Source organism: Coturnix japonica, chromosome 3 (assembly GCF_001577835.2).
Source record: "Coturnix japonica isolate 7356 chromosome 3, Coturnix japonica 2.1, whole genome shotgun sequence".
Lineage (NCBI taxonomy): Eukaryota > Metazoa > Chordata > Aves > Galliformes > Phasianidae > Coturnix > Coturnix japonica.
In genome coordinates this window covers 2,443,510-2,469,840 of record NC_029518.1, presented here as the reverse complement: position 1 = coordinate 2,469,840, position 26,331 = coordinate 2,443,510, and the positions used below count along the sequence as shown (strand labels likewise).

The 26,331-nt window shown below is 37.4% G+C and overlaps 1 protein-coding gene across 16 annotated transcripts in view; it reads right to left on the bottom strand.

Annotated features, from left to right (window-relative positions):
* KIF16B (kinesin family member 16B) overlaps positions 1–26,331 on the bottom strand; it is a 122,119-nt gene that overhangs the window by 43,119 nt on the left and 52,669 nt on the right. For 5 of the 16 annotated variants that reach the window (XR_001553712.2, XR_004306516.1, XR_001553713.2 and 2 more), the window contains exons 15-24: positions 25,411–25,548; positions 21,726–21,808; positions 21,466–21,554; positions 14,979–15,011; positions 14,606–14,659; positions 12,543–13,898; positions 9,666–9,824; positions 8,765–8,867; positions 8,190–8,240; positions 941–1,063 (exon numbers count right to left, since the gene is read on the bottom strand). Coding sequence is in view for 7 of the 16 variants with exons in the window: in XM_015856732.2 (XP_015712218.1) it covers positions 941–1,063; positions 8,190–8,240; positions 8,765–8,867; positions 9,666–9,824; positions 12,543–13,898; positions 14,606–14,659; positions 14,979–15,011; positions 21,466–21,554; positions 21,726–21,808; positions 25,411–25,548 (2,189 nt within the window). In the remaining 9 variants the exon portion in view is untranslated. The other 11 variants (XR_001553716.2, XR_001553715.2, XR_001553717.2 and 8 more) reach the window with 6 other exon arrangements.

Below are 26,331 nucleotides of genomic sequence, written 5' to 3'. Positions count from 1 at the left end.
AAGATGACAATTTAATTAGCAATAAACAGAGCTAAGACTGACTGTCTCAATGAAGGACTCTGCAAAAGAGACCATGAACATAGCTCAAAAACGGACCTGCACACTGTGAAGGCAGGTCACTCCTCCAGCTTTCACCACCTGATGAAGCATCTGGCAGTGCACTCAGTGTAGGTGGCTGCCAACTGAGTCTCTGATGTCATGTATATCAGTTATGCTACATGTCCACATGCACTGAAAGCACATTTCCAATTAGATTTCACATCTTGCTTTGAAAAAACACTGGCTTGGTACCAGAGGAAACATAATGAATATGCTTTTTTTTTTTTTTCCAGCACTTCTGCAGAGTATTGACTGGGATAGACGCTAGAATGGAGGGGAAACAATTTGGAAAAGCGAGAGCTTGTAAACTCAAGGTGGGAAGAAGCAGAACAAAGAGCCAGAAATGAAACAAGCCTTTGTTGTGGGAATGTGAAAAATACTTAAATTAGGCTCTCGTTAGGTAAACATAGGTTAAATAGTCCAAACATTTTTGTACCTTACACTTGCATCTTAGTATGACCTGGAACTGTCTTTCCCAAGGGTCTGACAACCAATCATTTAGAAAATACTTGTCTTTATAGTGTCCTGTATTGCGCATGCTTCTCATAACCCCCTTGTTATGTTATACAATATATGTTATAAACCCCCCCCCTGTTTAGTAGTACAGAGGCCACTTACACAGAAGGACAACAACTGTACTGACTTGAAGAAAGACTACGTACCTATTGCTGTTTCCACTGTTACTAACTGTGATGTAGTTAGAGTGAACACCTACAGCTGGACAGAGATAACTAGGAACTGGATGTTTTTAAAGAAAAGGCATGTTCCTATTATTACTATTACTGTGATGATATTTCTATGCTTGTAGAACATTAAGGAGAAGCAAGTGAAATGCACATACCTTTATTTCAAACTCGTAGTGTTCATCCTTTCCCTGCCCACACAGGACATAGCGTGGAATACTAATTTTAATTGGGTCCTTTAGGTCATCTGGATTTGCTCCCAAAGAACGACAGACCATCCGCTTTCATGTGCATACCAAATAGGGAGAACAAAGGAAAACCAAAATAACTAAGTAAGGAAAAAGAAAAGAAAAAACCTTCACTGAAATGGAGAAAGCATTCTCAGCTAGAAGAGCTGGGAAAGAGATCGTGAGAGTGGCAGAAATTAATCTGAAAGTGAAGGAATTACTTGAACACAAAGTGGATCTGCTTTTATAAGCAAGTCCTGGCATTTCACTACATATAAAATACACGAGGTGAATTTAATACAGAATACTCAGCTTAGATATCAAAAATAAAGGAAAAGAGAAGGCTTATTAACCCTCCTTGAAAAAATAAGCATGCATATGATGAGTTCATTTTTCATACGTATTTATATAACAAATCTGTTTACAATATCTTGCAAAGCAGTAGGAGGTCCAAATAATTCAGAAAGCTCTTACAGCTTGGATTTAAATCCAGGTCATTTTACAATTAGACAAGGTATAGATAACACAGGAATCTACTGTCAAAAGAGTTTCCTATTATCTTCTTAAAATCCTAACCCGTAACAGAAACCTCAACAATGATAAGCATATAAGGAGTGAACAAAGCTATGACGTTATTTATAGTGAGAGCACACTGGGCTAACAGTCAGATGGCATTCATAATTGTAAAGTTATGTCAATAATAAAATAGCTTTGCAGCTGAAAAGATGGATGTTTTGTAGAGATCCTGCCCAAAAGGTAGCACAAGCATTTGAAGTGAATGAAAGCAGAAACTGCTTTGTAGGAAGTCATCCACCGACTCAATCGAGAGCTTTTGCACTGAAAATACAGTTGAAGAGGCAACAAGGGCACAACAAATATAAGTCAAAAATAACAGGAAAATGAGTTGTGAAACTATCACTTCAAATTTATGGCCACCCCACAAATCTGTATTTAAGGATGCTTTCCATCGCTTCACCTGCAGCTATATTCTCAACATTCACTCTCAGAACTTCATGAAGAATGCTGCATGGTCAAAATCCTTTCGGTTTGACCAACACTACTCAAAAATCTGAATGTGGTTCACATTTCTGCCCAGTGAACTGGGTCCCTCTGTAGCAACTCTGGTTGCATATCATATATGACATAATACCAAAAGTGGCAGCTGCAGAAAAGTTTGAAGCACTCCCAAATGGCCCTCTGAAAGCTGTTACATATACCTTTTCGTATCCACATCTGGTTATTGAGAAGACAGGTTGTTATCTCATTATTTCATTAGTAGCTGCTTATAAATGCCAATATTAATGCTAGCATTAATAGTAGTGAAAAAGAAAACACAAAAAGAAAGACTAAGCTTGAATAGATTTATAAAAATAATAATAATAATCTTTGTTTACCGAACAATGATTTTCTCCCCCCCACACTGCTCTTCTTTCATTGTCCCCTCAGTTATCAGCTATTCAACTACACATCAGCTTTCTGGAGTATAGAAATGTAAGCAGTTCCATCCTTGGGGGAAAGGGGAGTTCACTGCCTTGACGACAGTACGATCCATTTTAAAACAATAGGAAGGCCATAAAGTCACTCTTAAAGCCACCTCTGTCAAGACATAATTTATTGGCAATCATTTTCAGGAAATTATTACAAACATCTAATAGTCAGAAGAATCATCTCAAAGACAATGTACTGTGAAAAACTTGCCCTCGTACATTAAATAACTCTTTGGTAGTGACGAACATCCATCATTATGCTTAATTTACAGCGGAATAAAAGATTCCATAGTGAAATCCTTTTCTTTTTTTTCCCCCTCATAAATGTGAATCATATTCAGCAAGTTAGATTTGAAAACAAAGAAGGAAAAGCATATTATCTGGAACACAACATGTGCAAACATCTTTAAACTGCGGAGTGCAATCTAAAAAGAAATTAGTTTCAGTAATTGCTGTCATTTAGTAGCCCTGACTTAAGACAGTCCTCACAGAAAGCACCACTTCACGTTAACTTTTACCAAGTTATTAAGAAATAACTTAATGATGTGAGTAAGGGAGTTGCTCTCCAACTAGGCTGATAGAATGTCACACTCCAACACAAGTACTGTATGCTCCATGCTCTGTGAAATATTTATGTATACTTTTTTTGTTAAAAACAAAAACTATGCCTTGAAACAAACCAGTACACTTGTCTCTTGGTTTTGGAATCGCTTAGGGCAGTATAAATTGTGTTATGATAGGAGAATCACAACTTACTATCCAAATTACCCTTCATTCTTCCATCCACAGCTTCCTCATCCAAAGTAAGTTACATCTTTTTAAATCTCAAGTGAATTACATTACCATGCCTTAACGGAAGGTAACAATCAATGGGAACCATTTGTATACTAGTAAAGAGACTGAAGTCTGTCTGGTAGAAGATCGCACCTCTCCTGGCAATATGCTTACAGAGTTTAGAATTTCAGATTAGATCCCACCACTTTTCCTGCCAAGGACCATCTTCCACAAACATGGCAGATGGCACATTCATACTCTGTTCTCATTGCAAGGGAAGAAACAAAAGATGGCTTGTTTTTAATTTTTGAACATTGGACAGGAGTAACAGGTAAAGAGGAACCTTTTACTAAGCTCAAGACAAGACGTGACTAATGGAAATGCTTCACCTATTTTCAATAGTTCTGTTATTTTTTTAGAACATGGTATTAAAAAGCCTGAAAGCAATTTAATCCCATAGCATCATCAACCCCACTAGTAAACAAGCTGAAAATTCAGGCCAGGCATCTGACACATTACACCAGACAATTCTAGGGTTAAATATGCTTCATCCCTCAGGCAGTATCCCCAGCTGCTAACTATCCATTTAACAGTATGAGAAACACGTACACAAATCATAAACCTTAAAGCTTCAGTCTTAACACAGTTGTAGTAGCATTAACAAAGGTCAAATTGCCGAAGCATAACATCTTTTCACACTCTGTAATCTCCTTCATTTTCACATCACATTTTCCATAAGCACTCATATCACTGGGAATACAAAGACTTGAATTGTGTGGGAGTTCAAGCTGATTGTTTGGACAAAATAGATAGGAATGACTCAAAAAAGCCTTATGCTTTTTCCCTGCAAGAAGAAAGTAGGGTGGCGGGGTAGGGGGAATGAAATTGAAAAAGACAATTGGATGCTCTCTGCATTTCTCTTGTTCTGTTTCACTGCTTCCATGTAGCCCATGCTCTCTTGGGCCTTAGCAAAGAGGGAAGACCCAGGAAAAAAGAGATAGAGTAAATCCATCAATTCCAGGAACCTCAGACAGCATGACTTAAGTCAAACACAACTCCTTTTGCACTTGTGAGAAACTTTCATCCAATAGGGTATTAATCCTTCATGCAAAACTCCAAGGCAACCCAGATTTGCCAACGTTATCCTCTCCAAAATTGTTAACAACAAAAAACATCAGCATGCTTAGTATTAACAGCATACAGTGAACTGTATGTACTGAACTGTAGCCTTAAACACACTTTGCAGATCAGACAAAAAATACTGCAAATATTTGGAAGCACTGAGATCAATGGCACAAAATAGATGAGAAGCGTGAAAAACAAAGATACTCCGATTAAGTAAAAGGTCAATCAAGGAGGTGGGGAGAAAAGACATTTGGATGGATAGGAGATGGAGGAAGCCAAAAACAAAACCCAAAAAGGAAATCAGAAGATACAGCTACAATTATAGTTTGGATCCACCTACTACTGAAAATAGAACCATTTAATTTCCTCCCCTTTCCAAGGAAATTTATGTACAGCACAAAAGTAAGCTATCAAAGTAACAGTGAATTTTTGTAAGATACATGTACCCAAATTAAGGTATTCTCTTAAGGGCCCAGAGGACTCTTTTTTTTCCCACTCTTTTCTTTTAAAATAAAATCAATAGACAAAAGAGTATTTTATCAATATTCATTAGCCTTCCTATTTTGAATGTATCTAAATGTATTTCGATTTCAACACCTAGTCAGATGCATAATTAGCCAAATGGCTTCTTCACTTGAACTGAATGTTAATTTCCAGATCTCTGATGGGATATGCAAACTGCTTTGAGGAACTGATGGGCTGACTGTCATTTGAGTATTTATTTCTTTTCCAAAGTATTTTGAAAAACCAATTCCTGAATCAGATCCAACCTTGCTCCTTCTAGAAAACACAAGCTCAATTTTTGTCAAACTCTCTTTGTCTGGCAAAACTACACATCTGATATCATTCAAACTGTACAACTGAAGGCTGTCAAATTGTGATCGCTTGCATGAAGCATCCAAAAAGTTAGGTGCAGGATAAAAGGCACTGTTTTCCCTTAAGAGACCGATATGAGTAGTAGTAAGAACTAGAGATCTATACACAGTCTGGTTAGCACAGTCTGTTTTCACGGTGGTATATAGCAGTACTTGAATGTCAGCTAATGAAGGTTTAATATCTCCCATATTCTCATGGAGTAAGTAAACCAGGTCAGCTAATACAGTTCTGAATTTACATGACAAACGTACTCCTTGTGCAAAGACTATGTCATTCACTTCTGATGTCCAGTCAAGTGAAATCTGCATCAAATCATCTTTCAAGAGCTGATAATTTAAACAAGCAGCATCCTCCGTTGTAGAAATCAAAATGCTCATTATGTCATGGCAAATTCTTTGAGTGTAGTGTCTGTTATAGGTAAATATTGTGAGTACATCATCGTCAGCAGAACACAGGAGACTCATAGTCTGTCCAGCAAAGCCAACGTGAATCTCCTGTATTGTAATGACTGGAAGCTCATGAAATACTGCCAAGGAACTCTGACCAATCTCTTGTTTGGCTGACGAAACAATAACATACAAAACAGAGCTGAACAGAAGTAAGCAAGCAGGTTCTGGATCGCACTTTTTGCAATTGCCAACAGCAAGCCAATATACGCCTTTCAACTCCTCCACAGTAGTACAAATCTGAGGTAGTGCACAGGTCAAAAAGTCCAGCGTTTTTTCAAGAGAGCAGACCTGAAGCTTCATAAAGACATCAGGAAAATTCACAAAAGTCTGTCTTAACACAAGACTGTTTTCCAGCTGTTCATTCTTACAACAGCACACAAAACCTCCAGCTGGCTTTCTCACACAGGCATCTGAGATTCTTGTGTTTACACACATCCTGACATCTTCTTTCACAGGGGTCTCAGGGAAAACAATTTTTTCAGTATGAGCTTTGGTGTCATCAGTGCAGTAGGATATGTCTTGATTCACATAGGACTTGAATACATCTACTTCCAAGTTCCTTATAAGTGGCAAATGTTTTATTAATGACACCACCTGCGCACATCTCTCACTTTTGTCACATAAACTTCCCAGCTTCTTAATTTGTTTAGGAACCATTGTACTGTTAAGCAATTGACTACTGGTCTCTTTGTAAAAGCAGGAAAGCTTACTGAGAAGATATCCCAAACCATAGGTGTGATCTGGTCTGACATCAAAATGAGAAGGTATTGATGTACAGGAGGTTAAATCAGAAGCTCTTTCAATTGGAAGCTGAGAACTACTTGACTGGTCTTCCATTGTCTGCTGTGTGGTCTTAAATGATCTGCTTTCTTTAACAGTTATTTCAGAATGTGTGTTAGACTGAGGAAAGGCAAGGCACGAAATGCTGTTAAAACCAGCCTGCTCATTAGCACACATTAAGGATCCTAAAGGAGACAGCTGTTCCAAGCAGGAACAATAACATTCAGTTCTTGAGCTGTCACAATCCTGAGAAGTAATTATTTTATCATCAAAATGATTGAAATTTTCAAATTTGCAGAGTGAGTAAGCCATATTATTTAAGTCATGACTTTGTGAAGAAGTAGATAAAACATTCTGATAAGGAATCTTCTTACTCTTTGAAGTATTACTATTTTCAGAGTGACTTAAACTACTTTCAGCGTCATAAAGACTAGCAAAGCTCTCCTGTTCTGCATTTCTCCTTCCATTCTCAAATGCCTTTTCTGATGTAAAGGGAGAAGAGATTCTTCCAGGCCCGGAAAATAAGTCCCACATCTCTGTGTGTTCCTTCAGTCTTTTATGATCTGTTACTCCTGTGTTTTCTCCACACAACTCAGAAGCACATTTGTCATCTTTAGAAATAAATGGAAAGTCACAATGTGGCTGCCACTGTTGACTTTTCTGTTAAAAACGTCAAAAGAAGAAAACAGAAATGTCTTTAAAAAAAATCTTCTGGTTTTAACATTTCTTAAATTCAGGTTTGATTTTGATTGGGTTTGTACAATCAACCAAAATTTGTAGAATCACTGTATAATCTACCCAAATTAAAGAAGGAAAACCCAACAAAACCGATTGAGGTCAGATTCAGGAATGATTCACCTTCCCAGGCTACCATTGTTTTTACTTTGTACAGTATCCATTTCACTTGGTTTATATTTGTTTCATTTTAAATATATATATATATATAAATGAAAATACAGGAAAGTCAAAAGGGCAATGAAGAAATTTGTAAGACCTTTGTTATTTTTCCACACAAAAAAATACTATGCTACACTATCCAAGACCGTGCAAAAGCAAGCACAAGATAAAGTCAGAAAGTCCAAGACAGTTTAAAATAAACAATGGGAAAGTCCAAATGAAGGATATCGAAGCCCCCCCCTCCTCCACAAAGGTTTAAATACATTATGATACTTAAAAACTACTCACCAAGTCAGGTCATCAGCAATGTTTTGAGCAATTGCAAAGAAACTAAGGGGTCTACGTCTCAGTATAAGATCACAGGTACAAAACCTTCATGGCATTCAGGCAAATTTGCCCAATGTTATTGCAAATACCACAAACAATTATACAGTACTGAGCTCATCACGAGACACAACAGTGCAGTGGTATTCTGAATTCAAACATCCTGTCCTCATTAAACGCTTTTATAACCTAAGAATCAGGAAAGGGATACTGTTCTGAATTAAGAATCATGAGAAAACAAGGAAGAAACATCCACAACAGCATACCTTTCAATCAAGGAAAAAGCTATGCCCAATCTGAAAAAAATCACTTTCATTCCAAGATAGAAAAATAAATTGCTTTCTCTATTAGCCATTAATCTTGCTGTGAATTCAAATTTCTAATTATGCAGCTAAACATTAAGAAATTTAATTACAGGGCATGCCATAATTTAAGACAACCACTTAATTCTGACAAATTAGGACCTACCTCATACTTAAGCTTGCGCTGAATGGTGCCATTATTAAGTCTCTCATTATCCTAAGAACAAAAAAAGGTACAGGTGATTATTAAATACAGCATCATTCTTGTATAAGTTCTTTCTAAGTACTTATAAGAAGACATCTTTTAACAGCCCCAAATAACTGTTTTCTTATTTATATTTATTAAACCACTGGCATAAAAGTCAAACAAATCGTTCCTCAGATGAATCAGATTATCAGTTTTGAAATGAGCATTTGTTTGCAAGTATAAACAGTTTCTGATCTTCCAGAAGAAACTTCATCAATGTATTTTAAAGGCATAACATGAAAATTTTGATTCTATCTGCAATCTTCTTATGGCCATTTACACAACCTTCCTTGCAAAAAACTAAAATAAAACAAAATACAGCCACTAGAAAACAAGAACAGCAAGACCTAAAATGAACAGCCCTGATTTATTTATATATAACTGGTAAATTGGAGTTAATGCAGGAAAACATGAAAATTGCCGAACAAAAATAATTACTTTGTGTATGCACATGCAGTACTGAAAGTCAGGATTTCTTACCCATCTTTGCTCACCTTTAAACTTTCTGTAGGCCAGTACAGGCTACCATCATTATCAGCTTTATGATGGATGTTTTGGAGCCTTCTTTGCACTTCTTGTTCAATAAAGGCATTTATCCTACAGGATACAAGTAGGAAAAGAAAATAAGTGTATTCTTTGACAAAATCTAAGACAGGCTAGAAGGAACTCCGAAACATTTACGAACCCTACTGCACAACTCTAAACTGGCAGGTTTAATGTTAGACAGGCTTTATCTGTTCTTAACCAACATAGATTTTTTGAACAAGTGTTCATTTAGCAGCCAAAGGTTTACAGTTTAAATAATTTGTTATCACAATTACACAATTCAATGGACTACAGGTTAAGTCACAACTTTGCATCTATCTTTACACACAAGTGGCAATGAGGACAAGGGAGATGAAAAAACAGAGGCTGAAGTTGTATTTTTATCACTCGATGGTTTGCTTTTATGGGTAACTCATGCTACCAAACGTGGTCTTTGAACAGAAAGAACACTCCAAGAGTTGGTATTAATAACCATAAGTGTAAGAATAAAAAGAACACTGGAAGGAAAGAATAGATTTTAAAAGAGTAATAGCTAGCAACTGCCCTGTTAAGAAGGCTTAATGTATTTCCACTTGTTTTGTTGTTTTTAGTGCATATAAAGCAATATCATACAGACAATAACTGTAGATGCAAAATCAATTTAAGTTTAGAGTTTCATAAACCTGCATTCAAGATATAAATGGCTCAAGAGTAACAGATAAGCCTGTTGGTTATTTAAAGCATTGCATGTTTATTTCCAGACTCTTCTTTAAGTATAGTTACTGGATTTAATTACAGTCCAGGACTGTCAGGACAGTCTTTCAAAGTATTTATTTCCTACTCCATTCATATCAAACCCAGGTTACCCACCTGTCATCAACCAGTGGAGCAGAGGGTGGCTGTGGCTTTGTTGGGCTTGTTGGGGAATTGCTATGGGACAGTCTGTCCTCTAACGTTCCATGATTTCCTTTCTGACCACCATCACCCTCATATATTTTTTGCTTCAGTTGCTGAATTTCCTGGTCGAGGCTATAACGAAAATTTAAAAGGTAATTCATGTTGTCTGTTTTAAGGTGTCATTGCTTCCCACAGCTCTTGTACTCACACTGCAATCCATGTATGTAAGATCTTAGCTATCAATATTTATGAAGATACAGGCATACTAATTGTTCTTTAAGCAAATGTAGATAGGAAAGTAGGGATGGCTCAAGAACAAATTACCACAGCAAAGCTAAACTAAATAAACCAACATCAAAATCTTTCAGTGGTATCCACCTCAGTGCATTAAATATTAATTCAGGAAGACTAAACCTATCTATTAGGGTAATTTGCATAAGCTTTCCCTCATTACAGAACTTTACTGAAGATCTCAGTTATTCACCTTCTAGTGTGAAGTAAATGAATGTATGGGGTAATAAGTATCTCAAAATACAGCAATAATCCCAAGAAAAAAGACACCAAATCCAGCAATGAGGCAGGACACAATTCCTAAGAAAATCTTACTATGTTTTCAGTTATTCCTCCTGTCCGCACATACACACAGTTGGAAATTTACAAAATAAAAAGTGTAGTATTAATTTCACATAATTTATAAATCATCTTTTGAAACAGAGATCACCTCACTTTCTCTAACCATAGAATAAATACCATATCAGCCAGACTTATGCAAAGAATAGAATATATAAAATCAGATACAGTAGTTTAGACTGAAAATGCCTGAGGCATCTAGTATAAAATAAGAAGCACTTCTTGCAATATTTATCACTTAGTCAAACTCTATTTTAACAAAGCAACCTGCAGAGCATGGTTTTCACTTAAATGTGGCCAAGGTTAGATTAGTAACGCAGAAATAAACTTCCTCATCGCCATCACAACTTTTGTCTCTAAATGTAATTGTTTTTCTCAGGTTTACTTAAAATTACAGAGTAAAAGAAAAGTTCTTGCAAAAGGAAGAGGAATGATTCAAAGCAAGGATTCCAGCGCCTCAACTGCAGTTGTATGTATCCAGACTGAAGTATAATGCTATAACTATTTTATTCCCTCCTGAAGGTTAGTAAAGAGAACTGAAGAGAGCACAAATGCTGAGGGGCTTAGGCAGGAGTAAAGCAAGATGAACTGGTACTTCATTTGTTTAATACTTCCCGCAGCACAGCCAGAAACCATCTGTTTCTTATGATTAGCAGCAAAACAATCTTGCATCCTGCAGGAAAGTGGATGGGAGATAGCTGATGGATATGGGGGAGTGTTTCCATCTATGGAAAATGAATTTAACCACAAAAACCAGAATTATAAGAAGGGAACAATCAGAATTATATGAAGGGAACATACCTTATCCCCCAACTTGTAAACATCCTCCTATCAAAAGAAATAATTTCCTCTAGCTATAAGCTTATCCAGCTGTGATGCATCTGTCAATGAGCTGCTCCTTGCCCCTTCGGAGTGATGCATCCCACTGCCTCAGAGGTGACTTTACAGTTACACAGTCCTCATTCTATTGCTTTAAATCCCTTCCAATAAAGACAAAGCTTGCACGAATTATTCCAGCACAAATTAACTTCAAATTATCATTTGAGAGGTTATCGCTGTAGGTGAATGAGATGCTCAGCTAACATATTAGTCAAACTAGAAATTTCATCCAGCTAGGATGGACCTAGGTTAATATAACATTTCAAGTGAACACTTTTTCCAGCTTCATTCCTCTAGCTGACAATATATTTTTTCCCACTTACCACACAACCCAGCAACCTCTTGAGGGTTAACTAAGAAGTTAACTGGAACCTCCAGTTGCTTATAGATGGCTTTATTCAAGTGAGATGCTCAGTGCAGCAAGCTAGATTATATGTTCTTCAAGACAATCACAAAAATAAAGGCAAACATCTGCGACAGAACGATAACTCAGTACTGAAAACTTCTAACTAAAAGACACACAAAACAGCTTTGAATGCTGAAAGAGTGCTCTCCATGCAGGGTGTAGAAAGGAACTACAATCATCTGATAACAGTTTAAAAGAAATGGGATACAGAAGAGCTCACGGATATGGAGACTGATAGGTATTTTTTTTCAGTGATTTTTCTCATTGAGTATCTGCTTTGAAGTGTTTGCAAAAGATCAAATAATCACTATAAAATTTAAATATCAGACCACAAATTCTACCTCATGAAAAATAAAATCACTTTTTTTTTTCCACCAGTAACGACAGGTTTTCAAGCTCTAGGATTAGCAAATCAGACAACACGTTTTAAAATGCTCATTTTGCCCTTTTTCCAAACTGCATGTATTGAGTCCACCAATCCCAGCAGATTTTTGCTTAGGCCAAAACTTAAATAAAAAATTCTTCCTCTCCTTCTGCAAAGGAAGAACCCGCCTTACCTGACTCATTTTCCTCTGAGCCTTCCACACTTGGCATGAATGCTACAGTACAGCTCCAAATATCATGTGTATTTAGAAGGGTACAGACAATGCTTCTGTCACATAGGGCTGTATGAAAGCATCTGTATGTTTTACACTGATATACAGCTAGCCTACTTTATTTAGCCCTAAATCCAGTAACAAAAAATTAAACATCCCACTGGTTTACTTGAAATACCCAAAAAGCAATATGCAGCCTCAGTTGTGAGCAAACTACTTAAAATCAGAAGCTCAAACAGTGGGACACACAACAAACTGCCCCCTCAAAATCTAAGGCATAAAATGATTCAACTTCTGTGAATCACAGGCTCTAAATATTGATGCTAACCTAACACTTACCGCTCCCGGTCTTGTTCAAGGGCTTTTTGCTCAGCTTCCAGACTCGCCTGCAGGCCTGCCTGCTCACTGCAGCTGTTGTTCAATGTGGCAAGCTTCTGCTTCTGCTCTTCAATTTCAAAATCTATTGTAGAACGACGTTGCAAAGCAGAGTGCCTTCTTTCTAACTTAGCTACAGCTTGTTCCAATGCCTCTCTCTGTTGTTTTTCCCTCGATTCAAGGATTTCTTTTTCCTTCTTCCGAACTTTTTCTTCCTGCCGAGCTACATTGGCTGTGAACTCAAATGTTTCTTGAAGCTGCTGCAACTGATTTGTGCTAGCTCTATATTGTGCAAGCTGCTCTTCTTTATCTTCTATTTCTTTCTCTATTTGATACAGAGTATTATCTAATCCTAACAGGCCTCTATCAAGGACTTCAGAGGCTCTTTGCTTTTCTTCCAGCAGAGCTGGCAAATGATTACTCTTCAGGTACTGAAGCTGGCGTACTTTAGACTGAAGCCTGTATTCTGCCATCTTTACCATGTCAAATTCTTCAGCCTTGAGAACAGCATCACCAAAGTTTTCACCATCCTTCTTGAGATTTACATGCTCTTCCTCAGCAAGTTTTAAACGTTCCAGAGCTTCTTTCTCATGTGCTATTTCTTTTTCTAGGTGATTCATTTGTTGAACTAAATCTTTTTCCACAATAGTCAACTGTTCTAGTTGTTTCTTTTTAAACTCTATAAAGCTATGCTGTGCTTTTTCTAACTCTTCACAGTTTTCTTCACCTTCAGATCGGGCTTCTTTGACTTTCAAAAGAGATTCCCTGATATCTTCAAGATCTCTCTTCTCTTCTTCGACTCTTTGAACGTCGCCTCTCTTGAGGAGCTGAATCATGACCTGTTTCTCTCGAAGCTGTTCTTCTAGATGAGCCACAAGCATCACCTGCTCCCTTTCTTGCTCTTCGATTCTCTTTTTTTCTGATTCCAGCTTAATATACTGTTCGTCCTTTTCCTGTTTAAGTTTTTCTAGTTCTCGGAAAATCTGCATTTTCTCTTCTTTTTCTTTATGATTAAGTTCCTGTAAGCGCTGCAATTCCTCTTTGACACAGGCAAAAATTTCCTCCTGCTGCTTTTTCTTTTGAAGTTCTATCTCCTGTTGTTCCCGCAGCCTCTCTTCTTCAAATTTCTCTTTTTCAGCCAGCAAATCCTTCAACCTGCTCTCAATGTGAACACTTCTGCGCTTCAGACTTTCTTCCTGTTTTCGAATTTGCAGCTGTACTATTTCCGTTTCCTTGCGCTGTGACTCTACTTCTTGTTGCATTCTTACCAGCTCTGCTTTGTCAGATCTTTGTTTTTCCTCCATCTCTTCTATCTGTTTCCTACAAAAAAACATTTACATGAAATATATCCATCTCTTTTTTTGTTTTTATGAGGGAGGTCAGTGATAGGACAAGGGGGAGTGATTTTAAACTGAGACAGGGGAGGTTTAGCTTAGATATTATGAAGTAGTTTTTCACCCAGACGGTGGTAACGCACTGGAACAGGTTGCCCAAGGAGGCTGTGGATGCCCCATCCCTGCAGGCATTCAAGGCCAGGCTGGATGTGGCTCTGGGCAGCCTGGGCTGGTGGCTGGCAACCCTGCACATAGCAGGGGGGTTGAAATCAGATGATCACCATGGTACTTTTGAACCCAGGCCATTCTATGATTCTATGACAACTAAACCCTAGGAACTTAAAAAGGTTTAGATAGGAATTTCAGAATATATATCACCTTTTTTTTCTTCTTTTTAAACAATTTTGTTTTTGTTTACTTTGCTAAAGATCACAGATACAATGAAGCTTGTCTATTTGGTTACTGTCTGGTTATTAGTCAGTGAGAATCCACAGTACTTCAGGGAAATAACTGAAGTTTCATAGAGGGGAAGAGAAAACAACAAGACATAGATATTTGCATCAGCATCCCCAACTTACCAACACTGTGATTCAAAATGATCATTCAAACACTGATCATTCAAATGAGCCTATGACGTGTGTATGCATACAATCATACAAACACACACACATAAAGACCAGAGAATGATGTTACCTTTTGCTTTCTAATTTTTCAAGTTCCTCTCGTTGTTGTCTCTCAAATTCCAGTCTGATTTAAAAAAAAAGACTATTAGAAAAACAACATACAGTGCATTTCACAGCATCTGCTTAAAATACTCTAATGATGTGAATGAAAAAAGTTTTATGAACTACTTTCTACAATAACAGAAAATATTTCCTTCATTAGAGATACAAATTAGATATCATGCTGTCAGACACTTGAGAACAAACAGAAAATGAATTTCTAGGGGAGCAGAAAAAAACTATGTAAAAAGTAAAGATAAAAAGACATAAATGATTAGGATAGTCTCTGTAAGTTAACTACATGTGGACGTGGCAATCAATAGATAGGAATTGAATTTCTCTACCTTAAACAGATCGGTCCTTTTACAGGGAAAAGACTGCCATGGGAGGTAGGGGGAAAGAGAGCAATCAATTAACAGAAGAATTGATAGAAAAACCACAATAGCAGTAGAGAATATTTTAACATGACCAGAAGTTTGTTTTATTAGAGGTTAAACGGGGTAGATCCATAGAACAGTCAATAACATTACAATTCAAAGTAAAATTTACATAGTGATCCTTTCTGAACATGTTTTACAAATGCCAATGGTCGTTAATCGATGCTGATAATCCTACGGTTTATTAGCTTGGCCAGCTCCAAGAACTGAAAAGAGCTCTGAAACAGTGCTACAGCATGCTCATAGTTCTGCCTCTTCCTCCCAAGAGAAACAACACAACACTACGATGCCCATCAGTGAGGCTGAAAAAGCACAATCCTGCAAAGTGAAACACTCCAGCACAGAACACAACACTAACTTCTTTATCTCAAATACTTTGAGATTTTTAATATGCTTAGTTCAATATGGTTCTGAGTAATCACGAGAAAGTATTTTCTGTCACTTTTAATACCAACTGTTATTACAGTTGTACAGAAGTCCCCCTCTTATTTTAATTTCCTCCAACAGATTTATATTCTTTAAGGCAGACTTCCAAAATAAATATTTCCTGTGCCGTTTTTTTCAAGCAAAAAGAGCCTGAATGTGGGCTGAAGCATTCAACTAAACACACAAATCTCCAGTTATTTCAGACCTGTTCCAGCTTTAGCAGTTTGCAGGTGAGATGGTTCATTAACAGTGAAAAAAAAACACAAGACTGCACCACGATCAAACTTGAATTATTTGTGGAACTGCAATTTAAGATGTCATGATTGCAATTAAGTAGGCAGGTGCTTTAAAACTATGGTATATTTAATATTTCTTTCCAAAGTCGTGAAATTATCTGTGGCAAAAAGGAATTGCCATTAGAAACATGCAAAAAAAATACACCACTAATACAATAAAATAATTCAAGTAAACCATGACTCCAAAATGCCCAAAAAGCATCATTCTAACCTCTGGATTAGTGAAGAAACATCAGTTTTAAAAACACCATTTTCTCCCATTTCTCACAAACTTATATTAAAAAAGCCTTCAACAATGCCTAAGAGATTAGCAAATATAGATTTCTATACACAGCTCCAGACATTCAGAGCTTTCCAATCAATGTTTCACCAAGAGCTCTCTTTCCCCTTTCCCCTAAGAGTATGTCTGGGATGGACACTTGTCGGCACAATCGCAGAGCACAAGAAGAGATGACAACTAATGAACATTTGAAAATCCCTCCGTTTTGCTGCAGTCTGCCTCTAGAATTCATAGCCCTGTTCACTTCTTAGCCAGGGCTTGGCCACATTCATCGTTATCTCAGTCCAAAATAACACAGATCCTGGGGATCTGGAGTTCAGAAATACAGATGTCCATTAAGCACTGTCAGATGCAAGCCATGTTTGCTAACATAGTCAGCAAAGATGATTTACAAGTATGCCCATGCCTAGTTAAGCCACAGAGAAATAAAACATTTCTGATCTGCTAACATGATGCACAAAACCCAAAGCAAAATCTCTTGATATTGTAACAGCCTTGTAAAACACAAGATTTGGCTAACATTTTATATACACATAAAAGATGATAAGTGGCTTTTCATTGAGATCTGATAGAAGGAAAATAAGCCATCACAGCAGTCATTGACATAAAAACAAGTCTGTGGTGAAAATTCTGTGATTTTCTTTTTGATGAAGCATCTCTACCACCTTTGGCAGTGGCAATCAGTTTTACTTTACACTGAAGCAAAGCTCCAGCTGCTGAAAGGGCTGTTCAGGAAGGACAGGAATGAACTACACAAAAGCAGTTCATTCTCCTGGGTAAATGGCCACTTCCAAAGCGCAGATCACCATCAACATCCTAACCAACAGCTTCCAACCACTACATCCAGCTGTTCTAAAAATGTACCTTCAAAGCATTTGGGAGAAGTAAAGTATAGTCCTACGAACTGAAGGCCTAATGCAGCCCTGTGTATTGCTGCTGTGTAGATGTAGTGATACTCAAAGTGGTTGGAGCTCCACTGAAGGTTCTGCAGTGTCTCTGCTCTCCACCCATGTTGCTCACACTGCAGCCTCTGTTTCCACAGGGGTAAAAACAACTTTTCTTCCCTATCTGGATGTTCATTTTCTCCACACATTTAAGAATTCATTATTTTTGATGCCGCTACCTCTGCAACATTTGCTTCAAACTAATTACATCACCAAAACCAGCACTGGCTGTAAGAAATCACTGCCAATATGACAAAGTACAGTTAAAAGTGGTGGTTCAGCCTGTCCTTAATAAAGTACTTTGTCACATAATCTCTGCTTAGAATAGAAAAAAAAAAAAAGAAAAAAGTATTAGCTTGAAATTAATATATATACACACACATACATATATATATACAGATATTAAAGACTGGAATCTACTCCTTCTTCTTCTGTAGATCTACACAAAAGAACTTAATCTGATCAGTGTACAATTAAATAGTCACCATTTTCCTGGAAAACATGCTACATCTAGAGATAAGGACAGTGCAGATAAGCTGTAGAGAAAAGGAAGTCAGTTGGACTGGTTCAATGCCACAATAGCCTAATTTACACAGCACAAAAGCGTGATCTGGTACTACATCTATTAGGAAAGACTGAATACTAGCAAGGCAACAAAGATGCCACACTTCTGTTCAGTAGCTCAGTGCACGAGATTAATTCAAAAAGAAAACCAACATCCTGAAGACAAATCAAGGTTTCTCATGAGTGGTTTCACGGTTACAGTATAATATAGTTTACAAAAGGCCCATAAATGAAATCTTCAACACAAATCTATGAGAAAAACTGTTTTATCCAAAGCTTATTACCTAAAGCAGTGTCGCATGACACTGGATTAGAGAAAAAGATTGGGAATGAACAGAACAAAGGTTTTGGTACAGTAAGAAAACATTTACAGGAAATCAACAACTAACCCAACAAAAAAACCCACACAACAGAAGTCACACACACAGACCACCCACCTGAAAATATATTTAAAGGTAACAACAATTCCCATGTGGGGAACACAGAAATAAAATGAGCAAAAAATCTGTGTTATCATCTTTAAAGAAAACAAAATTTCAGCATAGAAAAGAAGTTGGGAATAACCATATGAAGCTGAAAGTGGAATGAAGTCTCAGTGAATTCAACTGGCACTGAGCAGACGTGCTAAAGTGGTGAAGAGATCTTCTTATACGTGATGTCATGGTGACCACAGTGACCACCGCTAAATGTCTGGGGGTTGAAAAACAAAGTTTAAAAATCAACTGCTAATTTGGACATTATTCTTAGCCTACAGAGCTAATTTGGTGATACGGGTTTTCTTTCCAAAGGAAAAAAAGGAGTGGTTTTAGTTGCATTTAGTTGCAAGAACTTCAAGCCTGTTCAAAAGCTGAATCTTTTTCAAAGGAGCATAAGCTGTCCCTACTCTCTCATTTTCTTCATTTTAGAATAACAAGCACAATGTACTCTGAAAACAGGCTGAGAAACCAGCTAATGCCATGTGCTTTAAGAGAGGTATTGCCGATCATTAAAAGTTCTTTTGGTTCTGTTTTCTTTTTTCATTCTTTTAAGTACACAGTATTTTAAATCAGGCACTATCACTTTCTCTCAAGCTCTGAAATAAGTCCAGATCACATACAGCTTCAAAGGAAACAATCTCTTAATGACACATCCAGAAATCCAAAAACTTCAGCCAGCTACATAAGGACACCTCATAGCCACACACACAAACACACAGATATACAGAGCAGCAGTCATTTATGTCATTTGTTCTCATCCCAGCTGAAAGGAGTAGCCCACAGGCTCTCCTTCCACCACTGATTGGTATGGATTCGAAATACTACAAAATGTTTATTGCAGCTTCCAGAAATTGCAAATTCAGCTACCAGCCTTTAGGTTATCAGAACTGAAAATGGAGGGGAAAAAAGGCTGGAAGTACCAAATTAACAACAGACATCTACAGACATCTCACAAACAAAGGAAAGAATACAACTGGCCTGCTACTGAGCCTACCTCAGCCCATTGTTGCAATGGTCCATGTCCTGCATTGCAAGCTGACTCTTTATGGACATTGAACTGCTTGCTTTGAATATTACTGAGCCCTAAATGCTTGGGAACTGCTTTATTCAAAGCATGTTTTTTAACTTGTAATTACCTCGGCCACCTGCTTCCCCTGAAAATGATACTTCCTTTGGAATTACACCTATTTGGACAAGCTCATAAACAAAGAAACAGTAATGTCACAATTGAGGAAAAGGAAACAGTTTAGCACCAACACAAATAAACTTAAAATTGTCAGAGCCTAAGCTGAAAAGCTGCTCTTGCCAAACTGCTGTCCACAGAGCTGCATCGATTGTGGGACAGGCTTTCTTCTACTAATTTACAAGATGAATCTCAGTCAAACAGCAGTGCAGGTTTCAGAGTCTACCTTCCTGTTGCAGCAGACATAAAACCACTAAGACCAACCATATTTGAGATACTTTTACTTTACTCACTGATCTATTAGAATGAGAACCACTGCCCTGCATGGGCGAAGTGTATTATAAGTTATGGCATATATTGTTTTCAACACTGTTAAAGTATCTAAGTATAGGCATAAAAGAATAAATAATGAACTGGCAACTACTGTGAGCTTCCTCACTCCAAAAAACAAACGTACTTAGCAGTAACTAGAATAAATAGGTATTATTGATTAAAAAGAAGTGACAGACGCACTCCTCCTGTAATGTGAGCCTTAAGCATAATGCTTGCTTGCATTTACAAATTAAGTAAGACAAAATACCCATTCCTGAAATGCAGTCCAGAAAGAGTTTCAGGAAATAAGGCAAGCTACTGGAAGAAGTGATGAAGAAAAAAGAAATGATATTCCACTAAATGTTGGAAGAAAAGAATATAAAAAGAATTTGCTGAGAGCTGCTCCATCCTACATCAAGTAACTTCTTTTTAATATACTTTTACAAAAGGATCATGGAAAAAATCCTCTGTGCAAGACAGGATGTAGAAGTATGAACTCGATGGCAAGAGAAATCATTCTGAACCCTACCTTCAAATGGGCCATGTCCATGCCGTTATGTTTTGCTGTAAATCTGAAAGGCTAAAAGTGAAGCAACTCATGAAAGAATCTGTCCTAATTTATGCTCTGCAAAGTCAAGACCAGCACTGTGGAGTAGATGCAACTATTCCTAACAATATAAGGGAAAATACGTAGGGAAAGCTTGTGGTACCCCAGTGTAGATCAATACCCTGAGAAACAAAGAAACCAGGAACTTTCCATAGCCCTCAGGAAATACAGTACTAACAGTTGTCATGAGAAGATCTGATTAAACCATTTGAAAAGGTTAAGGAAATAGGAAAGAAATGATGCAAATATATTCACACTTCTTTTTTTCTTTAACCTTCTCTTTCTTCTCCGTCTCAAAAAAAAGACAATTTATGAACAACTGGCTCCCTTGCTTGTGTTCGTTTTGAGTAGTTCAGTAGCAAAAGAGCAATAATTGCAGCATTTGATGCAGTGTTACTACACAAACTCTCATGTAAGTAGCTAACAAAAGTGCAACAATCACATTTGAAGCAACGTTGTTAGGTACACTCAGTACTGAACACACTGCTTAAGCTACAGTTATTATTATCTGTCTGATCTCCCTGAGTGCTAACAGGTACTGAACAACCCCACAGTAAAATTTAGGAATAAGTCTGCTCTACCCAAGCCTGTAATTCAATTTATTGACAATTTTTCAGTGGTTAAAGAGTATCATCTCATTCTCAATGTAAAACACAGGCGCTAACTACTGGACAGAAAAAAAGAAATAGAACATAAATCACTTAAAGAACACTGGTAAAGACATTAAAATCAGCTTCTCCACAACAAACATTCTATTTCTTCCTATCTGTACAATAAAATGGCATTCCATACCCTTCTTCATTGGTCTTCATTGGTTTTATACAAACTTGAGAAATCCTATATTTTCTGTTTACAATGAATTTTTCTTATGAAAAATAGTCAGCTTGTAATTCTGAAGAAAGCATAAATGTAAAATCTGCATTATCGTTACTGTGCTGAACAGCCCCCAGTTATATAATGCCAAATCTTTCCTTTGGAACTCCAAGTACAACAACGTTCTTTGTGCCAGGCTGTTTGCTGGTGCAGTTAGAGCTCTTGCATTTCAACAGTGAGATCCCAGCTAAAAGCAAGTTTTAAGCAGGATGGAAAGTTCCTTAGTGTCCTCTTAGCCCATTTTCAAGAACGAATGTGAATTTTCACTTCAAATAACACTTTGCAAAAGTTCTTATCTCATTCAGAAGCCCATTATTTAGTAAGAATGTACTATTAAATTGAGAGCAAAATGGTTTCTAATAGTGCTGTTTGGAGCATTCAATCAACTAAAATGAAGAACATTTTTTACTACAGCATTTTTGAATATACTCACCCTGGATTATAAAGCATAACAGCTGATAGGTTCTCACAAGATTTTGAAAGATCTGTCATAGACAAACTGAAGGAAGACAGCAGTCCGCTCTAACAACAGATCATAAAATGTACGTGTTAGACAAAAACTGATGTGCTTGTTTCACTTCATGAAATATTCTATGGGAAAACAAAACAAATTCTACAATGATCATGGTATGTCTCTATTAGCAAGGAAGTGTGAAGGGATTTAAGTTCCCCCAAATGCTGATTTAATCTTACCTTTCTTTTTTCCCTTAGTTTAGCAGCTTCTTTGGGATGGTTAAAGCGAAACATATTGGTTCTTCCAAGTAATATCACAGCACCTAATGAGAAAAACACGTATCATTTACTGTCAACAGAATGTACCAGGAAATGCTGAATGATTTGTCAGACATCCAATATGTAAGCAAAGCTTTCCATTAAATAAGAACAAAATGAAAATGTGTTTTGACAATTCAAGTGTATAACAACATATAGTCACGGCTTTGTGAACAGATGTGCATATTTTATTCCTTCTTCTTCCTACTTAAAAGAATGTTCATGCACACTAGGGTCAACCATACTCATGCAGTTTAGATTAGGGATAAGAAGGAGAAGCACTCATAGCAACTGACTCAATTTGACCTATCCACTCTAGAACAGAACTACTTCAGAGGCTAGCAGCAGGTACCAAACACCATTGGAACATCCATAAATATGACTAAGGACAAACCAATCATCATTCATCCACTACTGTTTGAAGTAAAAATTCATTCCACCTAAACTGAAAGCTCTACTTTTCCTTCATTTGTGGTCCTAAAACTAGCTCAGTTAGGAACACCAACCCCAGTAAGGTCATTCGGTCTTGATAAATCAATGACAAAAGGCAATACAGTCACCCTATTACTTCTTGATGTCTACACAATAGATCAAATCTTGGACCCAACAGTTTACCTTGTTGGATCTTAAAAAGAGTAATGTCACACTGATCCGTATGCAGATTGTATCACAAAGGCATTTTGATACCACCTTCATGATTTATGTGACACAACCAGTTGACCTTTCCTTCATGAAGTGTGCCAGGCACATTTATTGTTCAATGTAAGCATATTAAAAGGGGTCCCTGATAGTCATGATACTATAGTGGAAGGGGTGTAACAGTTGCTAGTCTTCACACGCCAGCAAAAGACACAAACACCTCTGTACCCCATTCTTGCTGTCTGCCGGAAGGTTGTTTTGATGACCTTAGCAGAGGAGACAGTGAGGATTTCAGTAAAATCACTTTGGTTACTTTCAGATGAAGATTGATACAATTGTAAATATTTTTGACTGCACTACTAGATAGAAGGTTGGTACTTAAATAAATGAATACAGATATAGACTCGTGTTCCTAACTTCACACATCTAAAAAAACCAGGAGAAAGGCTTAAAAACAGCACATGACATTCAAAACCAGATGGCAGATCATATGAACAACGACTGTGTTTCTCTTCCAGTACTTCTCCAAATCATATGGTCATGAGCCTAGCAGGGGAGGATCTGGCTTCAGTCTCAACAGGGGGAAGGAGATGTGTGCAAGTCACATTATATACGTATGGAAGTATTTAAAACCATAGAATGCTTTGGGTTGGAAGGGACCTTAAAGATCCTGTAGTTCCACCCACTTGTGTCATGAGCAGGGTTGCCAACCACTAGACCACTTTGCTCAATTTAGTACGCCAGGATGGTGAAAGAGCAGATTACAAGGCGAAATATAATTCACCCTCTTCTCCTACTACATTCCTCCTTTTTATTCCAGGATGCCATAGGCATTATTGTATCATTGTGCTACTTTTTGCATTATGGGACCTCTACATGCTTGTTATTTTTTAATTATGCTACTATTAAGGAATAACTACAGTCTTAACTTCCATTTGACAGAACTGAGATATGCAACATGAAAACCTATTAAAGAAAGAAAAGTTTTGATCAAAGCCACCCTGTCAAATAATTCCTAAGCATCAGGTTAGGTTATCTGTTATTACACAATGCAGTTCCCCGTCAGAATGCAAACGCACAGCGTTAATGTCGTCATGGAAACATAACTGGATTTGCTATACCGTTTGCTTTTTATTTGTTTACTAAGCAAAAATTCTTATTCTCCTTGAAAGTTAAATGGCAAAGAACAAAAGGTTTCACAAATACACTGACAGTATAAAGAACAGCAACAAGAACCATGCAGAACCAGCCTATCATTTATGGTCCTTTGATCTGGTAACTTAATGGGTGAACTCCAACACAAAAATGACCAGAGAGCATAGGAAATAAATATGAAGAATGTGTATTCAAATATCACCATGCACTTCTCATCTACACTCAGCAATATTATGGAACTCCAGAAACAAAATTATCTATAAATAGGATCTTTCTAAATTAGATTGTTTTGTTTTTAAAACTACTTCTATTAACAAACTATAAAAAGAAACAAACCTTGAGAGATTATGTTAACTACAGAATGGTTGGCACCTTAGCTTAAAAGTGGAAAACACAGTTTAAACTGAGGACAAATTTAAGGTAAAGGGCAACTAAGTGAATATTCGTTGAATTACTTTTAGAAATTCTACCAGATGCTCTTAATAAGGTAAGAATAGTGTAATGAGTTGCACTTACACAGAGGCCACATTAGCTAGAATTCACAAATGCAGGAATTAATCTGAAGAAGGAAGTTGTAATTAATTACTATGCCTCTTTTTTTATTATTATTAATAACTGTTCATCTGAAAACGCGTCGAATTTTTAGATTATCACTAACGGAAACACTTAAATATATCAGCAGATAATCAGCAATACCCAAATCAGTTATTTAAAGAGACTGGCGCTTCATGCTGTGAGACTAAATGGTAACACAGCTAGGATACATGTACTGTGCAGAAGTTGTTAAATCAGTTGATTTATCAGCTTTGCTAGCCTGATGTCAAAGCTGTAACCCTTCCTTCAAACTCAATCTGGTTACATAGTTCACAGGTCAGCCTAGGCAGCTGTTTTGCGCAATTTAGTAATTCAAAGCAATCCTTTCTTCTGCCCCCTTTTCCTGAGTTGCAAATTTGTTTAGACAGAAAGTCAGAAGGCAAAACAACAACAACAAACCACGCTTCCACCCTTTACAGTCCAAATTTCAAGTTGATACATCACCTAGGAGAGGAAAATAGCATCCAAACTCCAACTTCCTTCTTAGGCCAGTCAAGCCAGTACCACCTTTGAAAAGCAGAAGGCTAAAGAAAAGACGAGGCATTGCAACCACAATTCATGCCAAGTGTTTCTTGTCAGTGTTTCTACCAAGATTTGATGTCATTTCTTTCCATGCCAACAAAATACATCTTTGGCCCCAGTTGCCCCAGGAGCTTTTTTCATTTCCAGAGTTTAAAGCTTTAATATTAAACTTATAATTCCCTGAATGTCATCTGCAAGGGTTACTCTCCCCCGTTTGTTATTTCCCTTCAGCTGCAGTTAGCAGATACTTGAGCTGAACCCCTTGCTGTGCAAGAGGATTTGGCAACAGTGTGTTAAGTGGGGCTGGACCTCTGAGGAGCTGGAAAAATACGTCTCTATTTTAAGTCATGTGGAAACCAACATTCTTTCTCTTATTATTACAGCAATCTAAGCAATCTGCCATGGAGTTCACTTTACACATAATCTTTGAATGAAATCAAACGGTAAGTATCAGCTCACACTGAAGATCAAGAAATGTCTTAAATTAGTAAAGAGTTCCCTTTACATCACGCAGCAGTTCTGTGACAGAACAAGAAGTCCATTGCTCTCCTGATCACCTTGGGCTGCAGATGAGAAGAAACTGAATTAAAATTAAATGAATTAAATGGTAATCCCTCTGTATACATGTAGATTTTTCAGCGGTCTTGCTGGAAAGAAACAAAGACACTATCAAAAACTATACGATGCTGGGTAATACCTTGGTTTAGGTGCGTGGCCTCAGTAATCTGAATTCCATTCACAGAACACTGTGCTCCATTCAGTGGTATTAGATTCACAGTACCATTAAGATTTTCAAAGATGCAGTGCTCACTTTCCAAATCCAGACCATGAAGAACTAAACATACAAAAATAGAATAATTAGCCTTTTAACAACTAGTAGGATTTGCATGCTGATTTTGATTCATTAAGGACATATTGAGTTACATATTTCCAAATGTTTCTTCTTTTTTTTTTTCTGGGCAATATTTGCTCTTTCCTTTATCACTTCCCACATTCCTTAAACACTGAACCCATCTTTTTGTTGTTTTATTGCAGTAGAAGTGCTTTTTTCTGATTTATTTTACATAATGGCCTTTTCTCATGTTTTGGCACCATATTAATAAGTGTACTTTTTCTTTTTCTTCTCATAAAGAAAACAGGAAAGTTTATGTATTTGTAGAGACAGACTTCACTGAGATATGAACTCATTGAGAGCAGCCCTGTAGAGAAGGACCTGGGGGTCCTGATGGATGAAAAGCTGTACGTGAACCAGCAGTGTGCTCTTGCAGCCCAGAAGGCCAACAGCATCCTGGGCTGCACCAACAGAGGGGTGGCAGCAGGGAGAGGATTGTCCCCATCTAGTCTGCCCTACACTTGCTGGGTCCCATCTGTAGCACTATGTCCAGGCCTGAGCCTCCAGCACAAGAAGGATGTTGAGCTGTTGGAGGAGGTCCAGAGGAGGACCATGAAGATGCTCAGAGGGCTGGAGCACCTCTCCTATGAAGAAACGTTAAGAGATGTGGGTTTGTCTAGCTTGGAGAAGAGAAGGCTCTGGGGACACCTCACTGTGGCCTTCACAGTACTTCACAGTACTTAAACAGAGCTTACAAGCAGGAGGGGGACTGAATTTTCACTTGCG